The sequence below is a fragment of the Garra rufa genome, chromosome 8, assembly GCF_049309525.1.
Source record: "Garra rufa chromosome 8, GarRuf1.0, whole genome shotgun sequence".
Classification (NCBI taxonomy): domain Eukaryota; kingdom Metazoa; phylum Chordata; class Actinopteri; order Cypriniformes; family Cyprinidae; genus Garra; species Garra rufa.
The window spans coordinates 24443318-24468648 of record NC_133368.1 but is presented as its reverse complement, the minus strand read 5'-3'; the positions used below and the strand labels follow the sequence as shown (position 1 = coordinate 24468648).

Genomic DNA, 25331 nt, shown 5'->3' with positions numbered 1-25331 from the left:
GCATGACTTCATACTGAAATCATACTGTTTTATTTTTTTAAATGGCACAGCATAATTTTTACATTTAGCAACATGTAAAGAAATTAACTGCTTTTTACAGAAGTGATTAATATGGTCAGAGAGAATATTATATCATTATGTTATATCATTGGCCTGGAAAAAAAAAATTGATATATCCACTAGATATTTTACCTAGTGGTCATCCTAAATTGGGAAAAAAGACAATAATTAGTGAAATTCTTATTTAATAATGCCGTAATAAAAGTGTAATGTGTCAAAAATGGCATTCTCTAAGAGAACCTGCAAACACTCTTTCTAAATAGACAGGTATCTGAGGACCCCAAATGTTTTGTGAAATAATATTTTATTCAGTTAATAAATTAAGATGTATATATAAAGGTACATGAAAACATACTGCATAATTGGAATGACCCAACACCTCAATTATCAGACATTTATTTCCAAATCCAAAGTTCCAAAGTTAATGAAGGACAATCAGTAACTACTATTTTTTCATATCTCCTAATTATAACTAAAATATTACAAATTATTTGGAACATTATTCTAAACTGAAAGCATTATTTACTGAAGTCATAGTATGCTTTTATGTAAGGATTTGGATAGTAATGACTCGTGTTACTACATCGTTCTAAACAAATTACTGATTATTTGGATCAGTATTCTAAAGTCAAGATCATGGTAAACCACTAGTAAAGACTAATGTGTTACCAAATCCACTGGAGGGAACTTCATCCAAAACCTTACAAAAACCTTAAATCCAAATAGATCCAAATAATTTGTAATTCCTTATGAAGGATTTAGTTATACTTGAGTCATTAATAGTGACCTTCATTTTAGAATTCTTCATTATGCATTCTTCATATGAATTATCAACCTGCATTACAATAGTTCTTAGTAATTCTCTGGGAGTTACAGTAGTTACTGATTAGCTAATAGTGAACTACCACATTCGACTAAGCACTAATGCATTAATCAGAGTTTCCTGTTAGTTAATAGTAGTTATTAAAGTGTTACCTATACTCTTTCTACCATTGGGCACTGGTAACTAAAAAATTATTGTTTTGAGGTGATAAGTATCACTATAAAGTCCAAGGACACGTCATATTAGTGAACATAAATTACTTTTTGCACTTCTTTATTTTTTTTTTACACTTCAATTTATTGTGTATTCAGAAATGTACAATCTAACTTCTGTGTTGTAACTGTATTTAATTAACATTTGTCTCTTTTTCACAGAGGTTGAAACAACAGGTCCGTCTGGTGGAGAAAGGGATGTTGCATTCTTGATTGATGGCTCTGATGATGTGAGAGGTGACTTTCCCTATATCCGTGATTTCATTTCCAAAGTCATTGAGCCTTTGGATATAGGCTCTGCTAAAGTACGAGTTTCTGTGGTCCAGCATAGTGACAGACCAAGTCCTAACTTCTACTTGAACACTTACCAAACCAAAGATGAGGTGCAGAGAGCTGTAAGTGGACTCACTCTGGCAGGTGGCAGAGGTTTAAATACTGGAGCTGCCTTGACTTTCATGAAAAACACCATCATGTCACCAGCAAATGGTGGTCGAGCCAGTGAAAACGTTCCCCAATTTTTGATCGTTTTGACTGGGGGGAGATCAAGAGATAGCGTCAGAGAACCAGCAGTTGCCCTGAAGACTGAGGGAGTTGTTCCTTTTGGTGTCGGAGTGAAAAATGCAGACCCTAAACAGATTGAGGCCATATCTCACAATCCATCATTTGCTTTCAATGTGAAGGAATTCAGCCAGCTCAACACTGTTCAGGAAAGGCTCAAGAACTATGTGAACCTTCCAAATGAAGAACTGAAGATGGTTCTAGAGAAAGGTAAGACAATTTTAGCTTTTTGTGTTGCTATGGTCTTCTGTATGCTTACAAAAAGAGCAGTATGGGTTAGTGGTTAATTTCTGGATTACTGTGCTATTCTGTTTCAAAATATTTCTCATTGGTGTACTATGTCTTAGTTGATGCCGAAGATGTAGCAAAAGATGTTGTGTTTCTCTTGGATGGATCTGATGGTACTAAAAGTGGATTTGGTGCAGTTTGTGATTTTGTTCAAAGAGTTGTTGAGAAACTTAATGTAGAGGAGAGCAAATATAGAATATCTGTGGTTCAGTACAGTGACAATCCAGTGGTTGACTTCTATCTTAAAACTTACTCAACAAAGGCGGAGGTTCTAAATGCCATAAAAGTCCTGAAACACAAAGGTGGTCAAGCAGCTAACACTGGTGCAGCCCTCCAGTTTGTGAGGCACCAGGTTTTCAATTCTTCACCTGGGAGTAGACAACTTTATGGAATTCCTCAAATAGTAATACTGTTCAGTAGCAGACCATCTAGTGATGAAATAATAGGGCCTGCCATGGCCTTGAAAGATCTTGAAATAGTGACTGTGAGCATTGGAGTGGAAAATGCAGATTCAAATGAGCTGAAAACTCTATCATTTCAGTCACAGTTCGCACATTATATTGATCGATTTGATGATCTTCCTTTAATAGAGCCACAAATAGTTTTAACACTAAAGAATATCCAAAAAGAAGAAATTCATAAAACACAAGTTCCAACCTCAGCTGGTAAGAGCTTTCACTATAAGCAATCACTGAACAATTATTTGTGTAAGTTTTCAGAACTTGTATAGTCTAGTCACTGTGGGTAAGAGCATCTTCTAAATGACTTAAATGTTATAGAAATTGCCATATACAGGTTGATGTTCTAGGATGGGTATAATTTTTTTTCTTTCTTCTTAAGTATTTTCACATGTCTTCCATGTCTTTAGTTGACATCTTTTGCACATAAAGATGTTCATTCCATGGAAGTGTTTTTGAACTGTATTTCACTTGCAAGAGCTTTTTCTTATTCAACGCTATTCACATCCTGACCCACAAAATCATTTTTGAGGGTTCGATGTCACTGATATTCTTTGATTTTCTTTGGTTCTTTTACTTGCATTATGAAAGAGTTTTTTTGCTCTTGTACACTTTTAAAGCTTTGCTATTCAATTTATACATTGAATGAGTCAGATGTATTCCAATATCCTATTCTTTTTCTTTTCTTGGTAACTTGCCTGCTACAGGAATTAACAAACGGGATATAGTTTTTCTCCTTGATGGCTCCGATGACTCCAAAAATGGACTTCTTGCCATCCGTGAGTTTATTCGGAGAATGGCAGAGGATCTTGACATTGACCAGGACATTGTTCGAGTTGCTGTAATACAGTACAACGAAGATGCTTTGACTCATTTCTTACTTAATACTTACAGTAGTAAGAAAGCTGTAATTTATGCCATTAATGGCCTTACAGCAAAAGGTGGGAGAAGCCTAAATACTGGGGCAGCACTACAGTATGTCAGGGACCACGTTTTCACTGCTGCTTCTGGAAGTAGACATCAGCTAGGAGTACCTCAGCTGTTGATTGTTATGACTGGTGGAGGGTCAAGTGATGATGTGGCAGGTCCTGCTGAAGATCTAAAAAATATTGGAGTTCTGTCCATTGCCATTGGAATAAAGAATGCTGTAGAGGCAGAGCTCCAAAGCATAGCATTTTCACCTAGATTTCTTTTTAATCTTTCAGCTTTTGGTGAACTTTTACATATACAGCCTGATATCCTCTCCTTTATCAAATCCAAAATGGGAATAGAACCCCCTACTATCATTGGTAAGAATAACGACACTTGGCTTTTTCTTCAGATTCAACCTTTTTCTTTTGACTTTGGGCATTTGATAGTTTTGATATGAGCCCTCATGAAAATCTACTTTCTTCACTAAACTGCTTGCTTTAACCATTTGGCCATTTATCGATAAGAATGGCAATTAATGGTCTTTGCCACTTAATATTTACCTGTTCTGTTCATCTTTTGCTTTGTCCATCAGAGAACTTCCATGGTTTTCCACTGGTTCTCTTAACCATGGAAGAGTCTTACTTCTTGTGGAGATTCCCCTTCAGTTTAAGCTCTTGTTTGAGCCAATGATTTCTTAATCATTGATGGTATTTCAGCTCCTTGTTCTTCCCTTTTTCTATTCTGCTTGCTTGATTGATCTTACTTAGTCAATCGAGCGTGAAAATACACTAGTGATATCCTCTCATATTGGACATTTTTCTCTGTTTCAGATATTGTCAGCATATTCTTAAAAACACAAACATAGCAAAATGGATATGAATTGTAAATTTGTATGTAAATTGTAAATTGTCAGATTTGAATTTTATTGTTATGAAACTATCACTACATGAAGTAATGTGCTTTATGTATATAGTCTGTTAATGATGTTTTGTCTTACACTTTTATAAGAGTTCGCTTTACTAAAGCCATTTAATTTTCATCCCAGTTGAATTGGATGCAGCTCAAAGAGACATTGTCTTTGTTCTGGATGGGTCTGATGACACCAGGGATGCATTTAAACAAATGTGTCAGTTTGTTCAAAGAGTGGTGGACAAACTCAATGTCGGGCCAAGCAGGGACAGAGTGTCTATAGTTCAATACAGCAGAGAGCCACAGGTCCATTTTTACCTCAACACACATGCCACAAAGCAAGACGTTCTCAATTCAATTGAGAGTCTGCAGCACCAGGGAGGAATTCCCCCCAACACAGGAATGGCTCTTGACTATACCAGAAAGAACATATTTATTGCCCCTTCTGGGAGCAGAATCCTAGAGGGGGTTCCTCAGGTGCTGGTGCTTGTGACTGGAGGAAGGTCTCAGGATGATGTTAGAGCTCCAGCTGCTGCTCTGAAAAAGGATCAAATTGTGACATTCAGTATTGGCAACCAAAATGCAGACGTTATTCAACTCCAGGCAATTTCATATACTCCTGGTCATACCCTTACTGTCTCTCAGTTTGATGACCTTCAAACCATTGAACAGAAACTTGTATCCTATGTAAAAAGAGTTCCTCGTCAGTCTGGGAGGCTTACACAAACTACAACAGGTAAGGATGATTTTTATTTTTTTTTGGAATGTGGTTGATTTTTAGGTGTTATGGACTAGTGACATAACTATATGTATATTTATGCTCCATTGCAACAGATGCTGGAAAGAGAGATGTTGTGTTTTTAATCGATGGCTCTGATGAAACAAAGGGAAGTTTCTCAGCAATGCAAAACTTTGTTCAGACCCTGGTTCAGAAACTGAATGTGGCACCAAATAAAGATCGTGTTTCAGTGGTCCAGTACAGTGATGATGCAGCCTTTGATTTTCTTTTGAATACATATTCATCATCAGATGATGTTATAAGTAATGTGAAACGTTTAATTCATAAAGGAGGAAGGCTACGTAACACTGGGGCAGCCCTGCAATATCTTAAGGACAACCTGTTTTCTGCTGCTGCAGGGAGTCGACTTTTGGAGGGTGTGCCACAGGTTCTAATTCTATTGAACTCTGGAAGGTCTAACGATGACATACGTGGTCCAGTCAAAGCTTTGAAAGACATTGGTGTCATTTCGTTTAGTATTGGTACCACAAATGCTGATACACTTGAGTTACAAACAATATCCCATCAGCCGAACTACTTTTTCATTTCTGATTTGGAGAGCATTCTTGATGTTCAAGAGAATATTTTATCATTAATAAACAGGGTATCTTACCAACAGCTACCAACAATGACACCTCAGGTCTCTGGTAAGAGAAAATTTCTTAATTTCTCAATGTATGTGTGCACTCCAGCCTCTGACAGCAGTGTCCTATATATTATAGCACTTGATAGCATAAAGAATGCTTTAGATTAGTCTAAACACATGATCTAGTGTTGTAGAATGTACTGTTAAAGTACTTTTTTATAGTTAATCTATTCATTTAATTTCTTCATTACAGAATTTGTCAAAAGGGATGTTGCATTTCTTATTGATGGATCTGATGATTCTAAAATTGGTTTTGAGGGAATTCGCAGCTTTATCCAGAGGGTAGTTGAGAGTCTAAATGTGGAGGAAGATCTTGATAGGGTGGCGGTTGTTCAGTACAGTCGGGATCCCACAGCAAATTTTTATCTCAGCTCATACTCAACCAAAAAAGAGGTACTTAATTCCATTCGTTCTATGAGGCACAAAAGTGGAAGGCCACTGAATACTGGAGCTGCTCTGCTGTTTATCAAAGAAAATATATTTACACAATCCTCTGGGAGCAGACGTCATGAGGGTGTACCTCAGATTTTGTACATATTTAGCGGTGGTAGGTCTGGTGATGATGTCAGAACCATTTCACAGATTTTAAGAGAAAACAACATAAAAGTCATTACAATTGGCACAAGTAATTCTGATACACTTGAGCTACAGACAATGTCTACAACACCAGCATATGCTTTCTCTCTTCCTGACTTCACCTCCATCAATAGCATTGTCCAAAGAGTTGCCTCTGTTTTGACAAGTGGTGATGAAATTCCTGAGCAATTTCCAACTCCTGGGGGTAAGAACTTTGATAACTGATGTGTTTGTTGAACATGCTGTTATGTTAAATGAAGAAGAAACTTGCAGATGCAGACAGATTAGCCACTGTATGTACTGTGTTTCAATAGAATTATTGTTTAAATACTGTTGTCTTTCCTTTATGGAAATATTTGTTCTTTTATTTATTGTAGGTCAGACTTTGGATGCAGGAAGAAATATTGTGTTTCTTATTGATGGATCAGATGATGCTAGAGATAGATTCACAGCTATACGAGAATTTGTGGCTAGTTTGGCAGAGACATTTGATGTTGGTCAAGAAAGAGACCAAATTGCTGTTGTGCAGTTCAGTAATACTGCAGCAATAAGCTTCAATCTCAGTACATACTCATCCACTTCTGAGGTGGCAGATGCTGTACGCAACCTCAAACCAAAAGGGGGAAGGCCACAATATATTGGCCAAGCTCTACAATTTGTTAGAGACAGTATTTTTACCCCCAGTGTTAGAAGTCAGCAAACAGGCCGTGTTAGCCAAAATCTTGTGCTTGTGGCTGGTGGCAGATCAAGAGATTCTCCTCGTGGACCAGCTAATGCACTAAAGAGTATGGGAGTAGACATTTTTGCGATTGGGTCAAGGCTGACAGATCCAATTGAAATGGAAGCCATTTCTTCACAGACAGATTATGCCATTGCTGTTTCTGATTTTCATGATTTAAAAAATGTACGTCAAAGCCTCCTGACAAAACTTATGGGTGAAAGACAAAATGGAGACAGAGAAGTTGATGGTAAGAATAAAAATAATACATTGTAAAACTTTAGAAACATTTATAAAATATTACATGTTAAGACTTACTGATCATTTCACTTTATTTTATTTTTTGGTTGATGGAAATCTAAATGAAATATAGTTTTTTTTTTTTAATTCAGTTTAAATTTATTTTACTTTGTAACATTTTCATGTATTGTCTCCTGCCATTGTATATGGTTACTAATGAAACTAAGCGAACTAATTCCAATTAGATAATTACTTTAAAGGTGCATCTCTAATCCTATAATCCTATAATTGTTGCAATTCTATGCACAGGATTAAAAAGGGATATTGCTTTCCTTGTGGATGGTTCGGACAGTACAAGAAGAGGATTTCCAGAAATACGTGATTTTCTATACAATTTTATAACAAATCTTAATGTGGGAATTAATAATGATAGAATCTCAATAATTCAATACAGCAATGTGGCTGTAGCAAATTTTTATTTGAATTCATTCTTAAGAAAGGAAGATGTATTGAATGCAGTAAAAGTGCTTAGGCATAAAGGTGGAAGGCCATTAAACACAGGCTCTGCCCTCCTATATGTGAAGGAAAATATCTTTATAAGTGCCTCAGGAAGCAGGCACAAAGAAGGCATCCCTCAAATATTAATTTTTCTGACTAGTGGGAAATCAAGGGACAGCATTTCTGAAGCAGCCTCTGATCTTAAAAAAAGTGGGGTATTTATATACGGAATAGGAGGAAAGTACTCAGACTCTGATGAATTACATAAAATTTCTAATGGCAATAAAGTGCTTTCATTGACTGACTTCAGTGAGTTACCAAAAATCCAGACACAGCTACTAGAGGCAATAAAAAACATTCCAAGTTACAGCAAAAAGGAATTCATAGGTAAGTGTAATAATGCTTCAGCACAGTAGTGAGTAAAATACATCTTTAATATTCAGGAATGTATGATAATTATGTAAAAAATGTGAGTATTATGAGTATGTAAGTATTATGTTTTCAACAAAATTAAGCCTTTGTATTTCTATTAAGGGACAAAAACATTTTATTTCAAAGAGGAACTTTCCTATAAATAAAAGTATGTTTTGTGCTTCCCGATTTCAATATTTGTTTCATAGCTGAGAGTGATAGACAGAGAAGAGATGTTGTCTTCCTAATGGATGGATCAGATGGAAATAGAAATGGGTTCCCTGCAATGAAAGAGTTTGTACAAAGAATTGTGGAGAGACTGGACGTAGCTGAGAACAGAGATCGTGTTTCTGTTGTCCAGTACAGCAAAGATACAGAGGTCCATTTCTACCTAAACACATACACAACAAAGGAAGACATTCATGAACGTGTCAGAGGTCTGAGGCACAAAGGAGGCAGACCCCTCTACATGGGGGCAGCTCTCCAGTATGTCAGAGATAGTGTCTTTACTGCCTCCTCAGGCAGCAGACGGCTGGAGGGGGTGCCGCAGATACTGATCCTGCTTAGTGGGGGAAAGTCATTTGACAGTGTCGATGCGGCAGCTTCCTCTCTGAAAGAGCTTGGTGTCTTGACCTTTGGAATAGGATCGAGGGGCTCTGATAGCAGAGAATTACAGAGAATTTCATACGACCCCAATTATTCTCTGACAGTGTCTGACTTCAGTGAGCTTCCAAATGTCCAAGAGCAGCTGCTGGCCTCTGTCCGGACTATTCCAATTCCCGTCACTCCAACATCACCAGCTGTTACCGGTATGTGCATGGCAGAACTTTAAACTAAATTGTGTCTCATCTTTCTACTTAATGCCCCTACTTTTTTGTGAGCATTGGGACCATTAGCCAGAGTTTAGATTGTCAATGAGGTGGTGAACTGAAACAACATCCTGAAAGTTAATGAACATTGTCAACATTACTTCTCACTAATGATGCTGTATTCCCCCCTCCTAGCTGAATACACCACACCCAAAAAGGACGTAGTGTTTCTGCTGGACGGTTCAGATGGCACTAGAAATACTTTCCCAGCGATGCGTGACTTTGTGCAAAGATTAGTAGAGCAATTCAACATAGAGGCAAACAGAGACCGTGTATCCGTGGTGCAGTACAGTCGAGACGCAGAGGTCAATTTCTATCTGAATAGCCACACAACAAAGGGGGATATCTTGAACTCTGTCAAAGGTCTGAGGCATAGAGGTGGGAGACCCCTCAACACAGGGGCAGCTCTCCAGTACGTGAGGGACAATGTCTTCACCGCCTCGGCGGGGAGTAGAAGGCGAGAGGGTGTCCCTCAGATTCTCATCCTCCTCAGTGGAGGACGGTCAAGCGATAACGTAGATGTACCTGCCTCCGCCCTGAAAGAGAGCGGCATCTCGATTCTTGGCATTGGCACCAGAAATTCGAGCAGAGAGGTGCAGAGAATTGCCAATGATCCTACCTATGCACAGTCCATCAATGAATTCTCTGACCTTCCCAGTGTCCAGCAGCAGTTTATCAGCTCCCTCAACAACGTGCTTGGACAAGTCAAGCCGATGACACCTACTGGGCCGGGTAAGACAGATTCCCACACGTCTCTAGAGAACAGCACACTGAGTCCTTCTTTGCAAAGATGCCGTAGACACTAAACAGATTACGTTAGCGTTGCGCGTCAGCAGAGTTGTGGGAAATTAGGCTAAAAAGCCAAGATTTTGAACTCTAGCCACTGTTAAGTTTTTAAGTACTTGTTTAAATTTCATTCGTTCGTTCGCTTGTTGGTTTGTTTTACTAAAGTTTATGTCTTTTGAACCAATATATCCTTCAAATGTAGTCCTTATTTCAGAGCATCGTATTCATTAACTGTAGGCAGTCTGACTCTGACCCAAACGAGGCGTTATTATAGCAGACGGCACTAACGTTTGGCCATTGGGTCGGATATAAAATAACGTAAAGGACGGGAGAGTTGTTTCCCATTTGCAGTTGCCGACTAGATGCATGCATACGCCTACAGACAATAATATCAGATGCCGAGTGCTCACGTGACTTTGTGTTCCATTTCGTTAGCCGTAGCTGAGCGAAGGAGGGATGTAGTGTTCCTGCTGGATGGCTCAGATGGCACTAGGAGCTCTTTCCCTGCGATGCGCGACTTTGTTGAAAGGATGGTGGGGAGGCTAAATGTGTCTGAGAACAGAGACCGTGTGTCCGTGGTCCAGTACAGCAGAGATCCAGAGGCCCATTTCTATCTTAACACCTACTCAAGAAAGCAGGACATCCTTGACACGGTCAGGGGTCTGAGGCACAAAGGAGGGAGACCCCTCAACACAGGGGCAGCTCTGCAGTACGTGAAGGACAATGTCTTCACTGCCTCCTCTGGAAGCAGACGTGTAGAAGGTGTGCCTCAGTTACTGATTCTGCTGAGTGGCGGAAGGTCATTTGATAATGTTGACACACCGGCCTCATCCCTGAAAGAGCTGGGAGTGCTTATCTTTGGGATAGGGTCAAGGAGCTCAGACAGCAGGGAACTACAGAAGATCTCCCATGAGCCTAGTTATGCACTCTCAGTGAGTGACTTTGCTGACCTTCCCAGTGTCCACCAGCAGCTTTTCAGCAACATTGACACGGTCTTTGTAGAGGGCACGTCTATCACTACCACAACGATAGGTAAGAAACAGCCAAACCGGCTTTCTCCACTTCCTCTCAGCTTTTATGTTTGTAGCGATGTGTGCTGTACAGTACTGAGTTGCAGAAAGAAAAGTATTACTTCCTGAGTTGTAAAACTAAACGGGAGGTGACATGATACGAAAAAAAGCCAGAAAGCACAATTAACGACAAAGCACCAATTGTGTGATGCAATATGCATCTTTTTTTTTCTTCCCTAAAAAGTCCCCCATCTGACCCATGAATATTATTTCTTAGCTGAGGGTCGTAGGCAGAGGAGAGATGTTGTCTTCCTGCTGGACGGATCGGATGCCACTAGGAATGGGTTCCCAGCAATGAAAGAGTTTGTGCAAAGAATGGTGGAGAGATTGGACATAGCTGAGAACAGAGATCGCGTTTCTGTGGTCCAGTACAGCAGAGATGCCGAGGTCCATTTCTATCTGAACACGCACACAACAAAGGAAGACATTCTCGACAGTGTCAAAGGTCTGAGGCACAAGGGAGGAAGACCCCTCTACACGGGGGCAGGTCTCCAGTACGTCAGAGACAATGTCTTTACTGCCTCCTCCGGCAGTAGGCGGCTGGAGGGTGTGCCTCAGATACTACTTTTGCTTAGCGGTGGAAGGTCATCTGACAATGTTGATGCGGCAGCCTCCTCTCTGAAAGAGCTTGGTGTCTTGACCTTTGGAATAGGATCCAGGGGCTCTGATAGCAGAGAATTGCAGAGAATTTCATACGACCCCAATTATGCTCTGACCGTGTCCGACTTCAGTGAGCTTCCAAATGTCCAAGAGCAGCTGCTGGCCTCTGTCCAGGCTGTTGCAATTCCCGCCACTACAACTTCACCAACTGTTACCGGTATGTGCATGGCAGAACTTAAAACTAAGCTGTGTCTCGTCTTTCTACTTAATGCCCCTACATGTTTTGTTTTTTTTGTTTGTTTTTTTGTGATATGTGGGGCCATTAGCCAGAGCTTAGACTGCTAATCAGGTTGTAAACTGATATGACATTCTGAAGGGTAATGAACGTTATCGATATTACTTGGCATTAATGATGCTGTATTTTCCCCCTCCTCCTCCTAGCTGAATACACCACACCCAGAAAGGACGTAGTGTTTCTTCTGGACGGTTCAGATGGCACTAGGAATTCTTTCCCAGCTATGCGTGACTTTGTGCAAAGAGTAGCGGAGCAATTCGACATAGAGGCCAACAAAGACCGCGTTTCTGTGGTGCAGTACAGTAGAGACGCTGAGGTCCATTTCTATCTGAATAGCTACACGACAAAGGAAGACATTCTTGACCGTGTCAGAGGCCTGAGACACAAAGGAGGCAGACCCCTCAACACGGGGGCAGCTCTCCAGTACGTCAGAGACAATGTCTTCACCGCCTCCTCCGGCAGCAGACGGCTGGAGGGGGTGCCGCAGTTACTGATCCTGCTTAGCGGGGGAAGGTCATTTGACAGTGTCGATGCAGCAGCCTCCTCTCTGAAAGAGCTTGGCGTCTTGACCTTGGGAATAGGATCGAGGGACTCTGATAGCAGAGAATTGCAGAGAATTTCATACAACCCCAGTTACGCTCTGTCTGTGTCCGACTTCAGTGAGCTCCCAAATGTCCAAGAGCAGCTGCTGGCCTCTGTCCAGACTGTGGCAATGCCCGTCACTACAACTTCACCAACTGTTACCGGTATGTGCATGGCAGAACTTTACGAGAGCTAGCTGAAAGGCTGTGCCTTGTTGATTACTCACAGCTTAGGTAGTCAAAGAGGTAGTGAACCAATGTGACGTTCTGAAAGATGTTTTGAAATGTCCTGGTGTTAATGACGCTGTTTTCTTTTCCTAGCCGATGACGCCATACCCAGAAAGGATGTAGTGTTTCTGCTGGATGGTTCAGATGGCACTAGAAATACTTTCCCAGCGATGCGTGACTTTGTGCAAAGATTAGTAGAGCAATTCAACATAGAGGCAAACAGAGACCGTGTATCCGTGGTGCAGTACAGTCGAGACGCAGAGGTCAATTTCTATCTGAATAGCCACACAACAAAGGGGGATATCTTGAACTCTGTCAAAGGTCTGAGGCATAGAGGTGGGAGACCCCTCAACACAGGGGCAGCTCTCCAGTACGTGAGGGACAATGTCTTCACCGCCTCGGCGGGGAGTAGAAGGCGAGAGGGTGTCCCTCAGATTCTCATCCTCCTCAGTGGAGGACGGTCAAGCGATAACGTAGATGTACCTGCCTCCGCCCTGAAAGAGAGCGGCATCTCAATTCTTGGCATTGGCACCAGAAATTCGAGCAGAGAGGTGCAGAGAATTGCCAATGATCCTGCCTATGCACAGTCCATCAATGAATTCTCTGACCTTCCCAGTGTCCAGCAGCAGTTTATCAGCTCCCTCAACAACGTGCTTGGACAAGTCAAGCCGATGACACCTACTGGGCCGGGTAAGACAGATTCCCACACGTCTCTAGAGAACAGCACACTGAGTCCTTCTTTGCAAAGAGTGCCGTAGACACTAAACAGATTACATTAGCGTTGCGCGTCAGCAGAGTTGTGGGAAATTAGGCTAAAAAGCCAAGATTTTGAACTCTAGCCACTGTTAAGTTTTAAAGTACTTGTTTAAATTTCATTCGTTCGTTCGCTTGTTGGTTTGTTTTACTAAAGTTTATGTCTTTTGAACCAATATATCCTTCAAATGTAGTCCTTATTTCAGAGCATCGTATTCATTAACTGTAGGCAGTCTGACTCTGACCCAAACGAGGCGTTATTATAGCAGACGGCACTAACGTTTGGCCATTGGGTCGGATATAAAATAACGTAAAGGACGGGAGAGTTGTTTCCCATTTGCAGTTGCCGACTAGATGCATGCATACGCCTACAGACAATAATATCAGATGCCGAGTGCTCACGTGACTTTGTGTTCCATTTCGTTAGCCGTAGCTGAGCGAAGGAGGGATGTAGTGTTCCTGCTGGATGGCTCAGATGGCACTAGGAGCTCTTTCCCTGCGATGCGCGACTTTGTTGAAAGGATGGTGGGGAGACTAAATGTGTCTGAGAACAGAGACCGTGTGTCCGTGGTCCAGTACAGCAGAGATCCAGAGGCCCATTTCTATCTTAACACCTACTCAAGAAAGCAGGACATCCTTGACACGGTCAGGGGTCTGAGGCACAAAGGAGGGAGACCCCTCAACACAGGGGCAGCTCTGCAGTACGTGAAGGACAATGTCTTCACTGCCTCCTCTGGAAGCAGACGTGTAGAAGGTGTGCCTCAGTTACTGATTCTGCTGAGTGGCGGAAGGTCATTTGATAATGTTGACACACCGGCCTCATCCCTGAAAGAGCTGGGAGTGCTTATCTTTGGGATAGGGTCAAGGAGCTCAGACAGCAGGGAACTACAGAAGATCTCCCATGAGCCTAGTTATGCACTCTCAGTGAGTGACTTTGCTGACCTTCCCAGTGTCCAACAGCAGCTTTTCAGCAACATTGACACAGTCTTTGTAGAGGGCATGTCTATCACTACCACAACGATAGGTAAGAAACAGCCAAACCGGCTTTCTCCACTTCCTCTCAGCTTTTATGTTTGTAGCGATGTGTGCTGTACAGTACTGAGTTGCAGAAAGAAAAGTATTACTTCCTGAGTTGTAAAACTAAACGGGAGGTGACATGATACGAAAAAAAGACAGAAAGCACAATTAACGACAAAGCACCAATTGTGTGATGCAATATGCATCTTTTTTTTTCTTCCCTAAAAAGTCCCCCATCTGACCCATGAATATTATTTCTTAGCTGAGGGCCGTAGGCAGAGGAGAGATGTTGTCTTCCTGCTGGACGGATCGGATGCCACTAGGAATGGGTTCCCAGCAATGAAAGAGTTTGTGCAAAGAATGGTGGAGAGATTGGACATAGCTGAGAACAGAGATCGCGTTTCTGTGGTCCAGTACAGCAGAGATGCCGAGGTCCATTTCTATCTGAACACGCACACAACAAAGGAAGACATTCTCGACAGTGTCAAAGGTCTGAGGCACAAGGGAGGAAGACCCGTCTACACGGGGGCAGGTCTCCAGTACGTCAGAGACAATGTCTTTACTGCCTCCTCCGGCAGTAGGCGGCTGGAGGGTGTGCCTCAGATACTACTTTTGCTTAGCGGTGGAAGGTCATCTGACAATGTTGATGCGGCAGCCTCCTCTCTGAAAGAGCTTGGTGTCTTGACCTTTGGAATAGGATCCAGGGGCTCTGATAGCAGAGAATTGCAGAGAATTTCATACGACCCCAATTATGCTCTGACCGTGTCCGACTTCAGTGAGCTTCCAAATGTCCAAGAGCAGCTGCTGGCCTCTGTCCAGGCTGTAGCAATTCCCGCCACTACAGCTTCACCAACTGTTACCGGTATGTGCATGGCAGAACTTAAAACTAAGCTGTGTCTCGTCTTTCTACTTAATGCCCCTACATGTTTTTTTTTTTTTTTTTTTGTGATATGTGGGGCCATTAGCCAGAGCTTAGACTGCTAATCAGGTGGTAAACTGATATGACATTCTGAAGGGTAATGAACGTTATCGATATTACTTGGCATTAATGATGCTGTATTTTCCCCCTCCTCCTCCTAGCTGAATACACCACACCCAGAAAGGACGTAGTGTTTCTTCTGGACGGTTCAGATGGCACTAGGAATTCTTTCCCAGCTATGCGTGACTTTGTGCAAAGAGTAGCGGAGCAATTCGACATAGAGGCCAACAAAGACCGCGTTTCTGTGGTGCAGTACAGTAGAGACGCTGAGGTCCATTTCTATCTGAATAGCTACACGACAAAGGAAGACATTCTTGACCGTGTCAGAGGCCTGAGACACAAAGGAGGCAGACCCCTCAACACGGGGGCAGCTCTCCAGTACGTCAGAGACAATGTCTTCACCGCCTCCTCCGGCAGGAGACGGCTGGAGGGGGTGCCGCAGTTACTGATCCTGCTTAGCGGGGGAAGGTCATTTGACAGTGTCGATGCAGCAGCCTCCTCTCTGAAAGAGCTTGGCGTCTTGACCTTGGGAATAGGATCGAGGGACTCTGATAGCAGAGAATTGCAGAGAATTTCATACGACCCCAGTTACGCTCTGTCTGTGTCCGACTTCAGTGAGCTCCCAAATGTCCAAGAGCAGCTGCTGGCCTCTGTCCAGACTGTGGCAATGCCCGTCACTACAATTTCACCAACTGTTACCGGTATGTGCATGGCAGAACTTTACGAGAGCTAGCTGAAAGGCTGTGCCTTGTTGATTACTCACAGCTTAGGTAGTCAAAGAGGTAGTGAACCAATGTGACGTTCTGAAAGATGTTTTGAAATGTCCTGGTGTTAATGACGCTGTTTTCTTTTCCTAGCCGATGACGCCATACCCAGAAAGGATGTAGTGTTTCTGCTGGACGGTTCAGATGGCACTAGAAATACTTTCCCAGCGATGCGTGACTTTGTGCAAAGATTAGTAGAGCAATTCAACATAGAGGCAAACAGAGACCGTGTATCCGTGGTGCAGTACAGTCGAGACGCAGAGGTCAATTTCTATCTGAATAGCCACACAACAAAGGGGGATATCTTGAACTCTGTCAAAGGTCTGAGGCATAGAGGTGGGAGACCCCTCAACACAGGGGCAGCTCTCCAGTACGTGAGGGACAATGTCTTCACCGCCTCGGCGGGGAGTAGAAGGCTAGAGGGAGTCCCTCAGATTCTCATCCTCCTCAGTGGAGGACGGTCAAGCGATAACGTAGATGTACCTGCCTCCGCCCTGAAAGAGAGCGGCATCTCGATTCTTGGCATTGGCACTAGAAATTCGAGCAGAGAGGTGCAGAGAATTGCCAATGATCCTACCTATGCACAGTCCATCAATGAATTCTCTGACCTTCCCAGTGTCCAGCAGCAGTTTATCAGCTCCCTCAACAACGTGCTTGGACAAGTCAAGCCGATGACACCTACTGGGCCGGGTAAGACAGATTCCCACACGTCTCTAGAGAACAGCACACTGAGCCCTTCTTTGCAAAGAGTGCCGTAGACACTAAACAGATTACGTTAGCGTTGCGCGTCAGCAGAGTTGTGGGAAATTAGGCTAAAAAGCCAAGATTTTGAACTCTAGCCACTGTTAAGTTTTAAAGTACTTGTTTAAATTTCATTCGTTCGTTCGCTTGTTGGTTTGTTTTACTAAAGTTTATGTCTTTTGAACCAATATATCCTTCAAATGTAGTCCTTATTTCAGAGCATCGTATTCATTAACTGTAGGCAGTCTGACTCTGACCCAAACGAGGCGTTATTATAGCAGACGGCACTAACGTTTGGCCATTGGGTCGGATATAAAATAACGTAAAGGACGGGAGAGTTGTTTCCCGTTTGCAGTTGCCGACTAGATGCATGCATACGCCTACAGACAATAATATCAGATGCCGAGTGCTCACGTGACTTTGTGTTCCATTTCGTTAGCCGTAGCTGAGCGAAGGAGGGATGTAGTGTTCCTGCTGGATGGCTCAGATGGCACTAGGAGCTCTTTCCCTGCGATGCGCGACTTTGTTGAAAGGATGGTGGGGAGACTAAATGTGTCTGAGAACAGAGACCGTGTGTCCGTGGTCCAGTACAGCAGAGATCCAGAGGCCCATTTCTATCTTAACACCTACTCAAGAAAGCAGGACATCCTTGACACGGTCAGGGGTCTGAGGCACAAAGGAGGGAGACCCCTCAACACAGGGGCAGCTCTGCAGTACGTGAAGGACAATGTCTTCACTGCCTCCTCTGGAAGCAGACGTGTAGAAGGTGTGCCTCAGTTACTGATTCTGCTGAGTGGCGGAAGGTCATTTGATAATGTTGACACACCGGCCTCATCCCTGAAAGAGCTGGGAGTGCTTATCTTTGGGATAGGGTCAAGGAGCTCAGACAGCAGGGAACTACAGAAGATCTCCCATGAGCCTAGTTATGCACTCTCAGTGAGTGACTTTGCTGACCTTCCCAGTGTCCAACAGCAGCTTTTCAGCAACATTGACACAGTCTTTGTAGAGGGCACGTCTATCACTACCACAACGATAGGTAAGAAACAGCCAAACCGGCTTTCTCCACTTCCTCTCAGCTTTTATGTTTGTAGCGATGTGTGCTGTACAGTACTGAGTTGCAGAAAGAAAAGTATTACTTCCTGAGTTGTAAAACTAAACGGGAGGTGACATGATACGAAAAAAAGACAGAAAGCACAATTAACGACAAAGCACCAATTGTGTGATGCAATATGCATCTTTTTTTTTCTTCCCTAAAAAGTCCCCCATCTGACCCATGAATATTATTTCTTAGCTGAGGGCCGTAGGCAGAGGAGAGATGTTGTCTTCCTGCTGGACGGATCGGATGCCACTAGGAATGGGTTCCCAGCAATGAAAGAGTTTGTGCAAAGAATGGTGGAGAGATTGGACATAGCTGAGAACAGAGATCGCGTTTCTGTGGTCCAGTACAGCAGAGATGCCGAGGTCCATTTCTATCTGAACACGCACACAACAAAGGAAGACATTCTCGACAGTGTCAAAGGTCTGAGGCACAAGGGAGGGAGACCCCTCTACACGGGGGCAGGTCTCCAGTACGTCAGAGACAATGTCTTTACTGCCTCCTCCGGCAGTAGGCGGCTGGAGGGTGTGCCTCAGATACTACTTTTGCTTAACGGCGGAAGGTCATCTGACAATGTTGATGCGGCAGCCTCCTCTCTGAAAGAGCTTGGTGTCTTGACCTTTGGAATAGGATCCAGGGGCTCTGATAGCAGAGAATTGCAGAGAATTTCATACGACCCCAATTATGCTCTGACCGTGTCCGACTTCAGTGAGCTTCCAAATGTCCAAGAGCAGCTGCTGGCCTCTGTCCAGGCTGTTGCAATTCCCGCCACTACAACTTCACCAACTGTTACCGGTATGTGCATGGCAGAACTTAAAACTCAGCTGTGTCTCGTCTTTCTACTTAATGCCCCTACATGTTTTGTTTTTTTTGTTTGTTTTTTTGTGATATGTGGGGCCATTAGCCAGAGCTTAGACTGCTAATCAGGTGGTAAACTGATATGACATTCTGAAGGGTAATGAACGTTATCGATATTACTTGGCATTAATGATGCTGTATTTTCCCCCTCCTCCTCCTAGCTGAATACACCACACCCAGAAAGGACGTAGTGTTTCTTCTGGACGGTTCAGATGGCACTGGGAATTCTTTCCCAGCTATGCGTGACTTTGTGCAAAGAGTAGCGGAGCAATTCGACATAGAGGCCAACAAAGACCGCGTTTCTGTGGTGCAGTACAGTAGAGACGCTGAGGTCCATTTCTATCTGAATAGCTACACGACAAAGGAAGACATTCTTGACCGTGTCAGAGGCCTGAGACACAAAGGAGGCAGACCCCTCAACACGGGGGCAGCTCTCCAGTACGTCAGAGACAATGTCTTCACCGCCTCCTCCGGCAGCAGACGGCTGGAGGGGGTGCCGCAGTTACTGATCCTGCTTAGCGGGGGAAGGTCATTTGACAGTGTCGATGCAGCAGCCTCCTCTCTGAAAGAGCTTGGCGTCTTGACCTTGGGAATAGGATCGAGGGACTCTGATAGCAGAGAATTGCAGAGAATTTCATACGACCCCAGTTACGCTCTGTCTGTGTCCGACTTCAGTGAGCTCCCAAATGTCCAAGAGCAGCTGCTGGCCTCTGTCCAGACTGTGGCAATGCCCGTCACTACAACTTCACCAACTGTTACCGGTATGTGCATGGCAGAACTTTACGAGAGCTAGCTGAAAGGCTGTGCCTTGTTGATTACTCACAGCTTAGGTAGTCAAAGAGGTAGTGAACCAATGTGACGTTCTGAAAGATGTTTTGAAATGTCCTGGTGTTAATGACGCTGTTTTCTTTTCCTAGCCGATGACGCCATACCCAGAAAGGATGTAGTGTTTCTGCTGGACGGTTCAGATGGCACTAGAAATACTTTCCCAGCGATGCGTGACTTTGTGCAAAGATTAGTAGAGCAATTCAACATAGAGGCAAACAGAGACCGTGTATCCGTGGTGCAGTACAGTCGAGACGCAGAGGTCAATTTCTATCTGAATAGCCACACAACAAAGGGGGATATCTTGAACTCTGTCAAAGGTCTGAGGCATAGAGGTGGGAGACCCCTCAACACAGGGGCAGCTCTCCAGTACGTAAGGGACAATGTCTTCACCGCCTCGGCGGGGAGTAGAAGGCGAGAGGGTGTCCCTCAGATTCTCATCCTCCTCAGTGGAGGACGGTCAAGCGATAACGTAGATGTACCTGCCTCCGCCCTGAAAGAGAGCGGCATCTCGATTCTTGGCATTGGCACCAGAAATTCGAGCAGAGAGGTGCAGAGAATTGCCAATGATCCTACCTATGCACAGTCCATCAATGAATTCTCTGACCTTCCCAGTGTCCAGCAGCAGTTTATCAGCTCCCTCAACAACGTGCTTGGACAAGTCAAGCCGATGACACCTACTGGGCCGGGTAAGACAGATTCCCACACGTCTCTAGAGAACAGCACACTGAGCCCTTCTTTGCAAAGAGTGCCGTAGACACTAAACAGATTACGTTAGCGTTGCGCGTCAGCAGAGTTGTGGGAAATTAGGCTAAAAAGCCAAGATTTTGAACTCTAGCCACTGTTAAGTTTTAAAGTACTTGTTTAAATTTCATTCGTTCGTTCGCTTGTTGGTTTGTTTTACTAAAGTTTATGTCTTTTGAACCAATATATCCTTCAAATGTAGTCCTTATTTCAGAGCATCGTATTCATTAACTGTAGGCAGTCTGACTCTGACCCAAACGAGGCGTTATTATAGCAGACGGCACTAACGTTTGGCCATTGGGTCGGATATAAAATAACGTAAAGGACGGGAGAGTTGTTTCCCATTTGCAGTTGCCGACTAGATGCATGCATACGCCTACAGACAATAATATCAGATGCCGAGTGCTCACGTGACTTTGTGTTCCATTTCGTTAGCCGTAGCTGAGCGAAGGAGGGATGTAGTGTTCCTGCTGGATGGCTCAGATGGCACTAGGAGCTCTTTCCCTGCGATGCGCGACTTTGTTGAAAGGATGGTGGGGAGACTAAATGTGTCTGAGAACAGAGACCGTGTGTCCGTGGTCCAGTACAGCAGAGATCCAGAGGCCCATTTCTATCTTAACACCTACTCAAGAAAGCAGGACATCCTTGACACGGTCAGGGGTCTGAGGCACAAAGGAGGGAGACCCCTCAACACAGGGGCAGCTCTGCAGTACGTGAAGGACAATGTCTTCACTGCCTCCTCTGGAAGCAGACGTGTAGAAGGTGTGTCTCAGTTACTGATTCTGCTGAGTGGCGGAAGGTCATTTGATAATGTTGACACACCGGCCTCATCCCTGAAAGAGCTGGGAGTGCTTATCTTTGGGATAGGGTCAAGGAGCTCAGACAGCAGGGAACTACAGAAGATCTCCCATGAGCCTAGTTATGCACTCTCAGTGAGTGACTTTGCTGACCTTCCCAGTGTCCAACAGCAGCTTTTCAGCAACATTGACACAGTCTTTGTAGAGGGCACGTCTATCACTACCACAACGATAGGTAAGAAACAGCCAAACCGGCTTTCTCCACTTCCTCTCAGCTTTTATGTTTGTAGCGATGTGTGCTGTACAATACTGAGTTGCAGAAAGAAAAGTATTACTCCCTGAGTTGTAAAACTAAACGGGAGGTGACATGATACGAAAAAAAGCCAGAAAGCACAATTAACGACAAAGCACCAATTGTGTGATGCAATATGCATCTTTTTTTTTCTTCCCTAAAAAGTCCCCCATCTGACCCATGAATATTATTTCTTAGCTGAGGGCCGTAGGCAGAGGAGAGATGTTGTCTTCCTGCTGGACGGATCGGATGCCACTAGGAATGGGTTCCCAGCAATAAAAGAGTTTGTGCAAAGAATGGTGGAGAGATTGGACATAGCTGAGAACAGAGATCGCGTTTCTGTGGTCCAGTACAGCAGAGATGCCGAGGTCCATTTCTATCTGAACACGCACACAACAAAGGAAGACATTCTCGACAGTGTCAAAGGTCTGAGGCACAAGGGAGGGAGACCCCTCTACACGGGGGCAGGTCTCCAGTACGTCAGAGACAATGTCTTTACTGCCTCCTCCGGCAGTAGGCGGCTGGAGGGTGTGCCTCAGATACTACTTTTGCTTAGCGGCGGAAGGTCATCTGACAATGTTGATGCGGCAGCCTCCTCTCTGAAAGAGCTTGGTGTCTTGACCTTTGGAATAGGATCCAGGGGCTCTGATAGCAGAGAATTGCAGAGAATTTCATACGACCCCAATTATGCTCTGACCGTGTCCGACTTCAGTGAGCTTCCAAATGTCCAAGAGCAGCTGCTGACCTCTGTCCAGGCTGTTGCAATTCCCGCCACTACAATTTCACCAACTGTTACCGGTATGTGCATGGCAGAACTTTACGAGAGCTAGCTGAAAGGCTGTGCCTTGTTGATTACTCACAGCTTAGGTAGTCAAAGAGGTAGTGAACCAATGTGACGTTCTGAAAGATGTTTTGAAATGTCCTGGTGTTAATGACGCTGTTTTCTTTTCCTAGCCGATGACGCCATACCCAGAAAGGATGTAGTGTTTCTGCTGGACGGTTCAGATGGCACTAGAAATACTTTCCCAGCGATGCGTGACTTTGTGCAAAGATTAGTAGAGCAATTCAACATAGAGGCAAACAGAGACCGTGTATCCGTGGTGCAGTACAGTCGAGACGCAGAGGTCAATTTCTATCTGAATAGCCACACAACAAAGGGGGATATCTTGAACTCTGTCAAAGGTCTGAGGCATAGAGGTGGGAGACCCCTCAACACAGGGGCAGCTCTCCAGTACGTGAGGGACAATGTCTTCACCGCCTCGGCGGGGAGTAGAAGGCTAGAGGGAGTCCCTCAGATTCTCATCCTCCTCAGTGGAGGACGGTCAAGCGATAACGTAGATGTACCTGCCTCCGCCCTGAAAGAGAGCGGCATCTCGATTCTTGGCATTGGCACTAGAAATTCGAGCAGAGAGGTGCAGAGAATTGCCAATGATCCTACCTATGCACAGTCCATCAATGAATTCTCTGACCTTCCCAGTGTCCAGCAGCAGTTTATCAGCTCCCTCAACAACGTGCTTGGACAAGTCAAGCCGATGACACCTACTGGGCCGGGTAAGACAGATTCCCACACGTCTCTAGAGAACAGCACACTGAGCCCTTCTTTGCAAAGAGTGCCGTAGACACTAAACAGATTACGTTAGCGTTGCGCGTCAGCAGAGTTGTGGGAAATTAGGCTAAAAAGCCAAGATTTTGAACTCTAGCCACTGTTAAGTTTTAAAGTACTTGTTTAAATTTCATTCGTTCGTTCGCTTGTTGGTTTGTTTTACTAAAGTTTATGTCTTTTGAACCAATATATCCTTCAAATGTAGTCCTTATTTCAGAGCATCGTATTCATTAACTGTAGGCAGTCTGACTCTGACCCAAACGAGGCGTTATTATAGCAGACGGCACTAACGTTTGGCCATTGGGTCGGATATAAAATAACGTAAAGGACGGGAGAGTTGTTTCCCGTTTGCAGTTGCCGACTAGATGCATGCATACGCCTACAGACAATAATATCAGATGCCGAGTGCTCACGTGACTTTGTGTTCCATTTCGTTAGCCGTAGCTGAGCGAAGGAGGGATGTAGTGTTCCTGCTGGATGGCTCAGATGGCACTAGGAGCTCTTTCCCTGCGATGCGCGACTTTGTTGAAAGGATGGTGGGGAGACTAAATGTGTCTGAGAACAGAGACCGTGTGTCCGTGGTCCAGTACAGCAGAGATCCAGAGGCCCATTTCTATCTTAACACCTACTCAAGAAAGCAGGACATCCTTGACACGGTCAGGGGTCTGAGGCACAAAGGAGGGAGACCCCTCAACACAGGGGCAGCTCTGCAGTACGTGAAGGACAATGTCTTCACTGCCTCCTCTGGAAGCAGACGTGTAGAAGGTGTGCCTCAGTTACTGATTCTGCTGAGTGGCGGAAGGTCATTTGATAATGTTGACACACCGGCCTCATCCCTGAAAGAGCTGGGAGTGCTTATCTTTGGGATAGGGTCAAGGAGCTCAGACAGCAGGGAACTACAGAAGATCTCCCATGAGCCTAGTTATGCACTCTCAGTGAGTGACTTTGCTGACCTTCCCAGTGTCCAACAGCAGCTTTTCAGCAACATTGACACAGTCTTTGTAGAGGGCACGTCTATCACTACCACAACGATAGGTAAGAAACAGCCAAACCGGCTTTCTCCACTTCCTCTCAGCTTTTATGTTTGTAGCGATGTGTGCTGTACAGTACTGAGTTGCAGAAAGAAAAGTATTACTTCCTGAGTTGTAAAACTAAACGGGAGGTGACATGATACGAAAAAAAGACAGAAAGCACAATTAACGACAAAGCACCAATTGTGTGATGCAATATGCATCTTTTTTTTTCTTCCCTAAAAAGTCCCCCATCTGACCCATGAATATTATTTCTTAGCTGAGGGCCGTAGGCAGAGGAGAGATGTTGTCTTCCTGCTGGACGGATCGGATGCCACTAGGAATGGGTTCCCAGCAATGAAAGAGTTTGTGCAAAGAATGGTGGAGAGATTGGACATAGCTGAGAACAGAGATCGCGTTTCTGTGGTCCAGTACAGCAGAGATGCCGAGGTCCATTTCTATCTGAACACGCACACAACAAAGGAAGACATTCTCGACAGTGTCAAAGGTCTGAGGCACAAGGGAGGGAGACCCCTCTACACGGGGGCAGGTCTCCAGTACGTCAGAGACAATGTCTTTACTGCCTCCTCCGGCAGTAGGCGGCTGGAGGGTGTGCCTCAGATACTACTTTTGCTTAACGGCGGAAGGTCATCTGACAATGTTGATGCGGCAGCCTCCTCTCTGAAAGAGCTTGGTGTCTTGACCTTTGGAATAGGATCCAGGGGCTCTGATAGCAGAGAATTGCAGAGAATTTCATACGACCCCAATTATGCTCTGACCGTGTCCGACTTCAGTGAGCTTCCAAATGTCCAAGAGCAGCTGCTGGCCTCTGTCCAGGCTGTTGCAATTCCCGCCACTACAACTTCACCAACTGTTACCGGTATGTGCATGGCAGAACTTAAAACTCAGCTGTGTCTCGTCTTTCTACTTAATGCCCCTACATGTTTTGTTTTTTTTGTTTGTTTTTTTGTGATATGTGGGGCCATTAGCCAGAGCTTAGACTGCTAATCAGGTGGTAAACTGATATGACATTCTGAAGGGTAATGAACGTTATCGATATTACTTGGCATTAATGATGCTGTATTTTCCCCCTCCTCCTCCTAGCTGAATACACCACACCCAGAAAGGACGTAGTGTTTCTTCTGGACGGTTCAGATGGCACTGGGAATTCTTTCCCAGCTATGCGTGACTTTGTGCAAAGAGTAGCGGAGCAATTCGACATAGAGGCCAACAAAGACCGCGTTTCTGTGGTGCAGTACAGTAGAGACGCTGAGGTCCATTTCTATCTGAATAGCTACACGACAAAGGAAGACATTCTTGACCGTGTCAGAGGCCT

The 25331-nt window shown here is 44.2% G+C and overlaps 1 protein-coding gene across 4 annotated transcripts in view; it reads left to right on the top strand.

Moving 5' to 3' along the window:
• col6a3 (collagen, type VI, alpha 3) overlaps positions 1-25331 on the top strand; it is a 129040-nt gene that overhangs the window by 9110 nt on the left and 94599 nt on the right. For all 4 annotated transcript variants that reach the window (XM_073846183.1, XM_073846184.1, XM_073846182.1 and 1 more), the window contains one exon: positions 1258-1863. In XM_073846183.1, coding sequence (XP_073702284.1) covers positions 1258-1863 — 606 coding nt within the window. The remainder of the gene's footprint in view (positions 1-1257; positions 1864-25331) is intronic.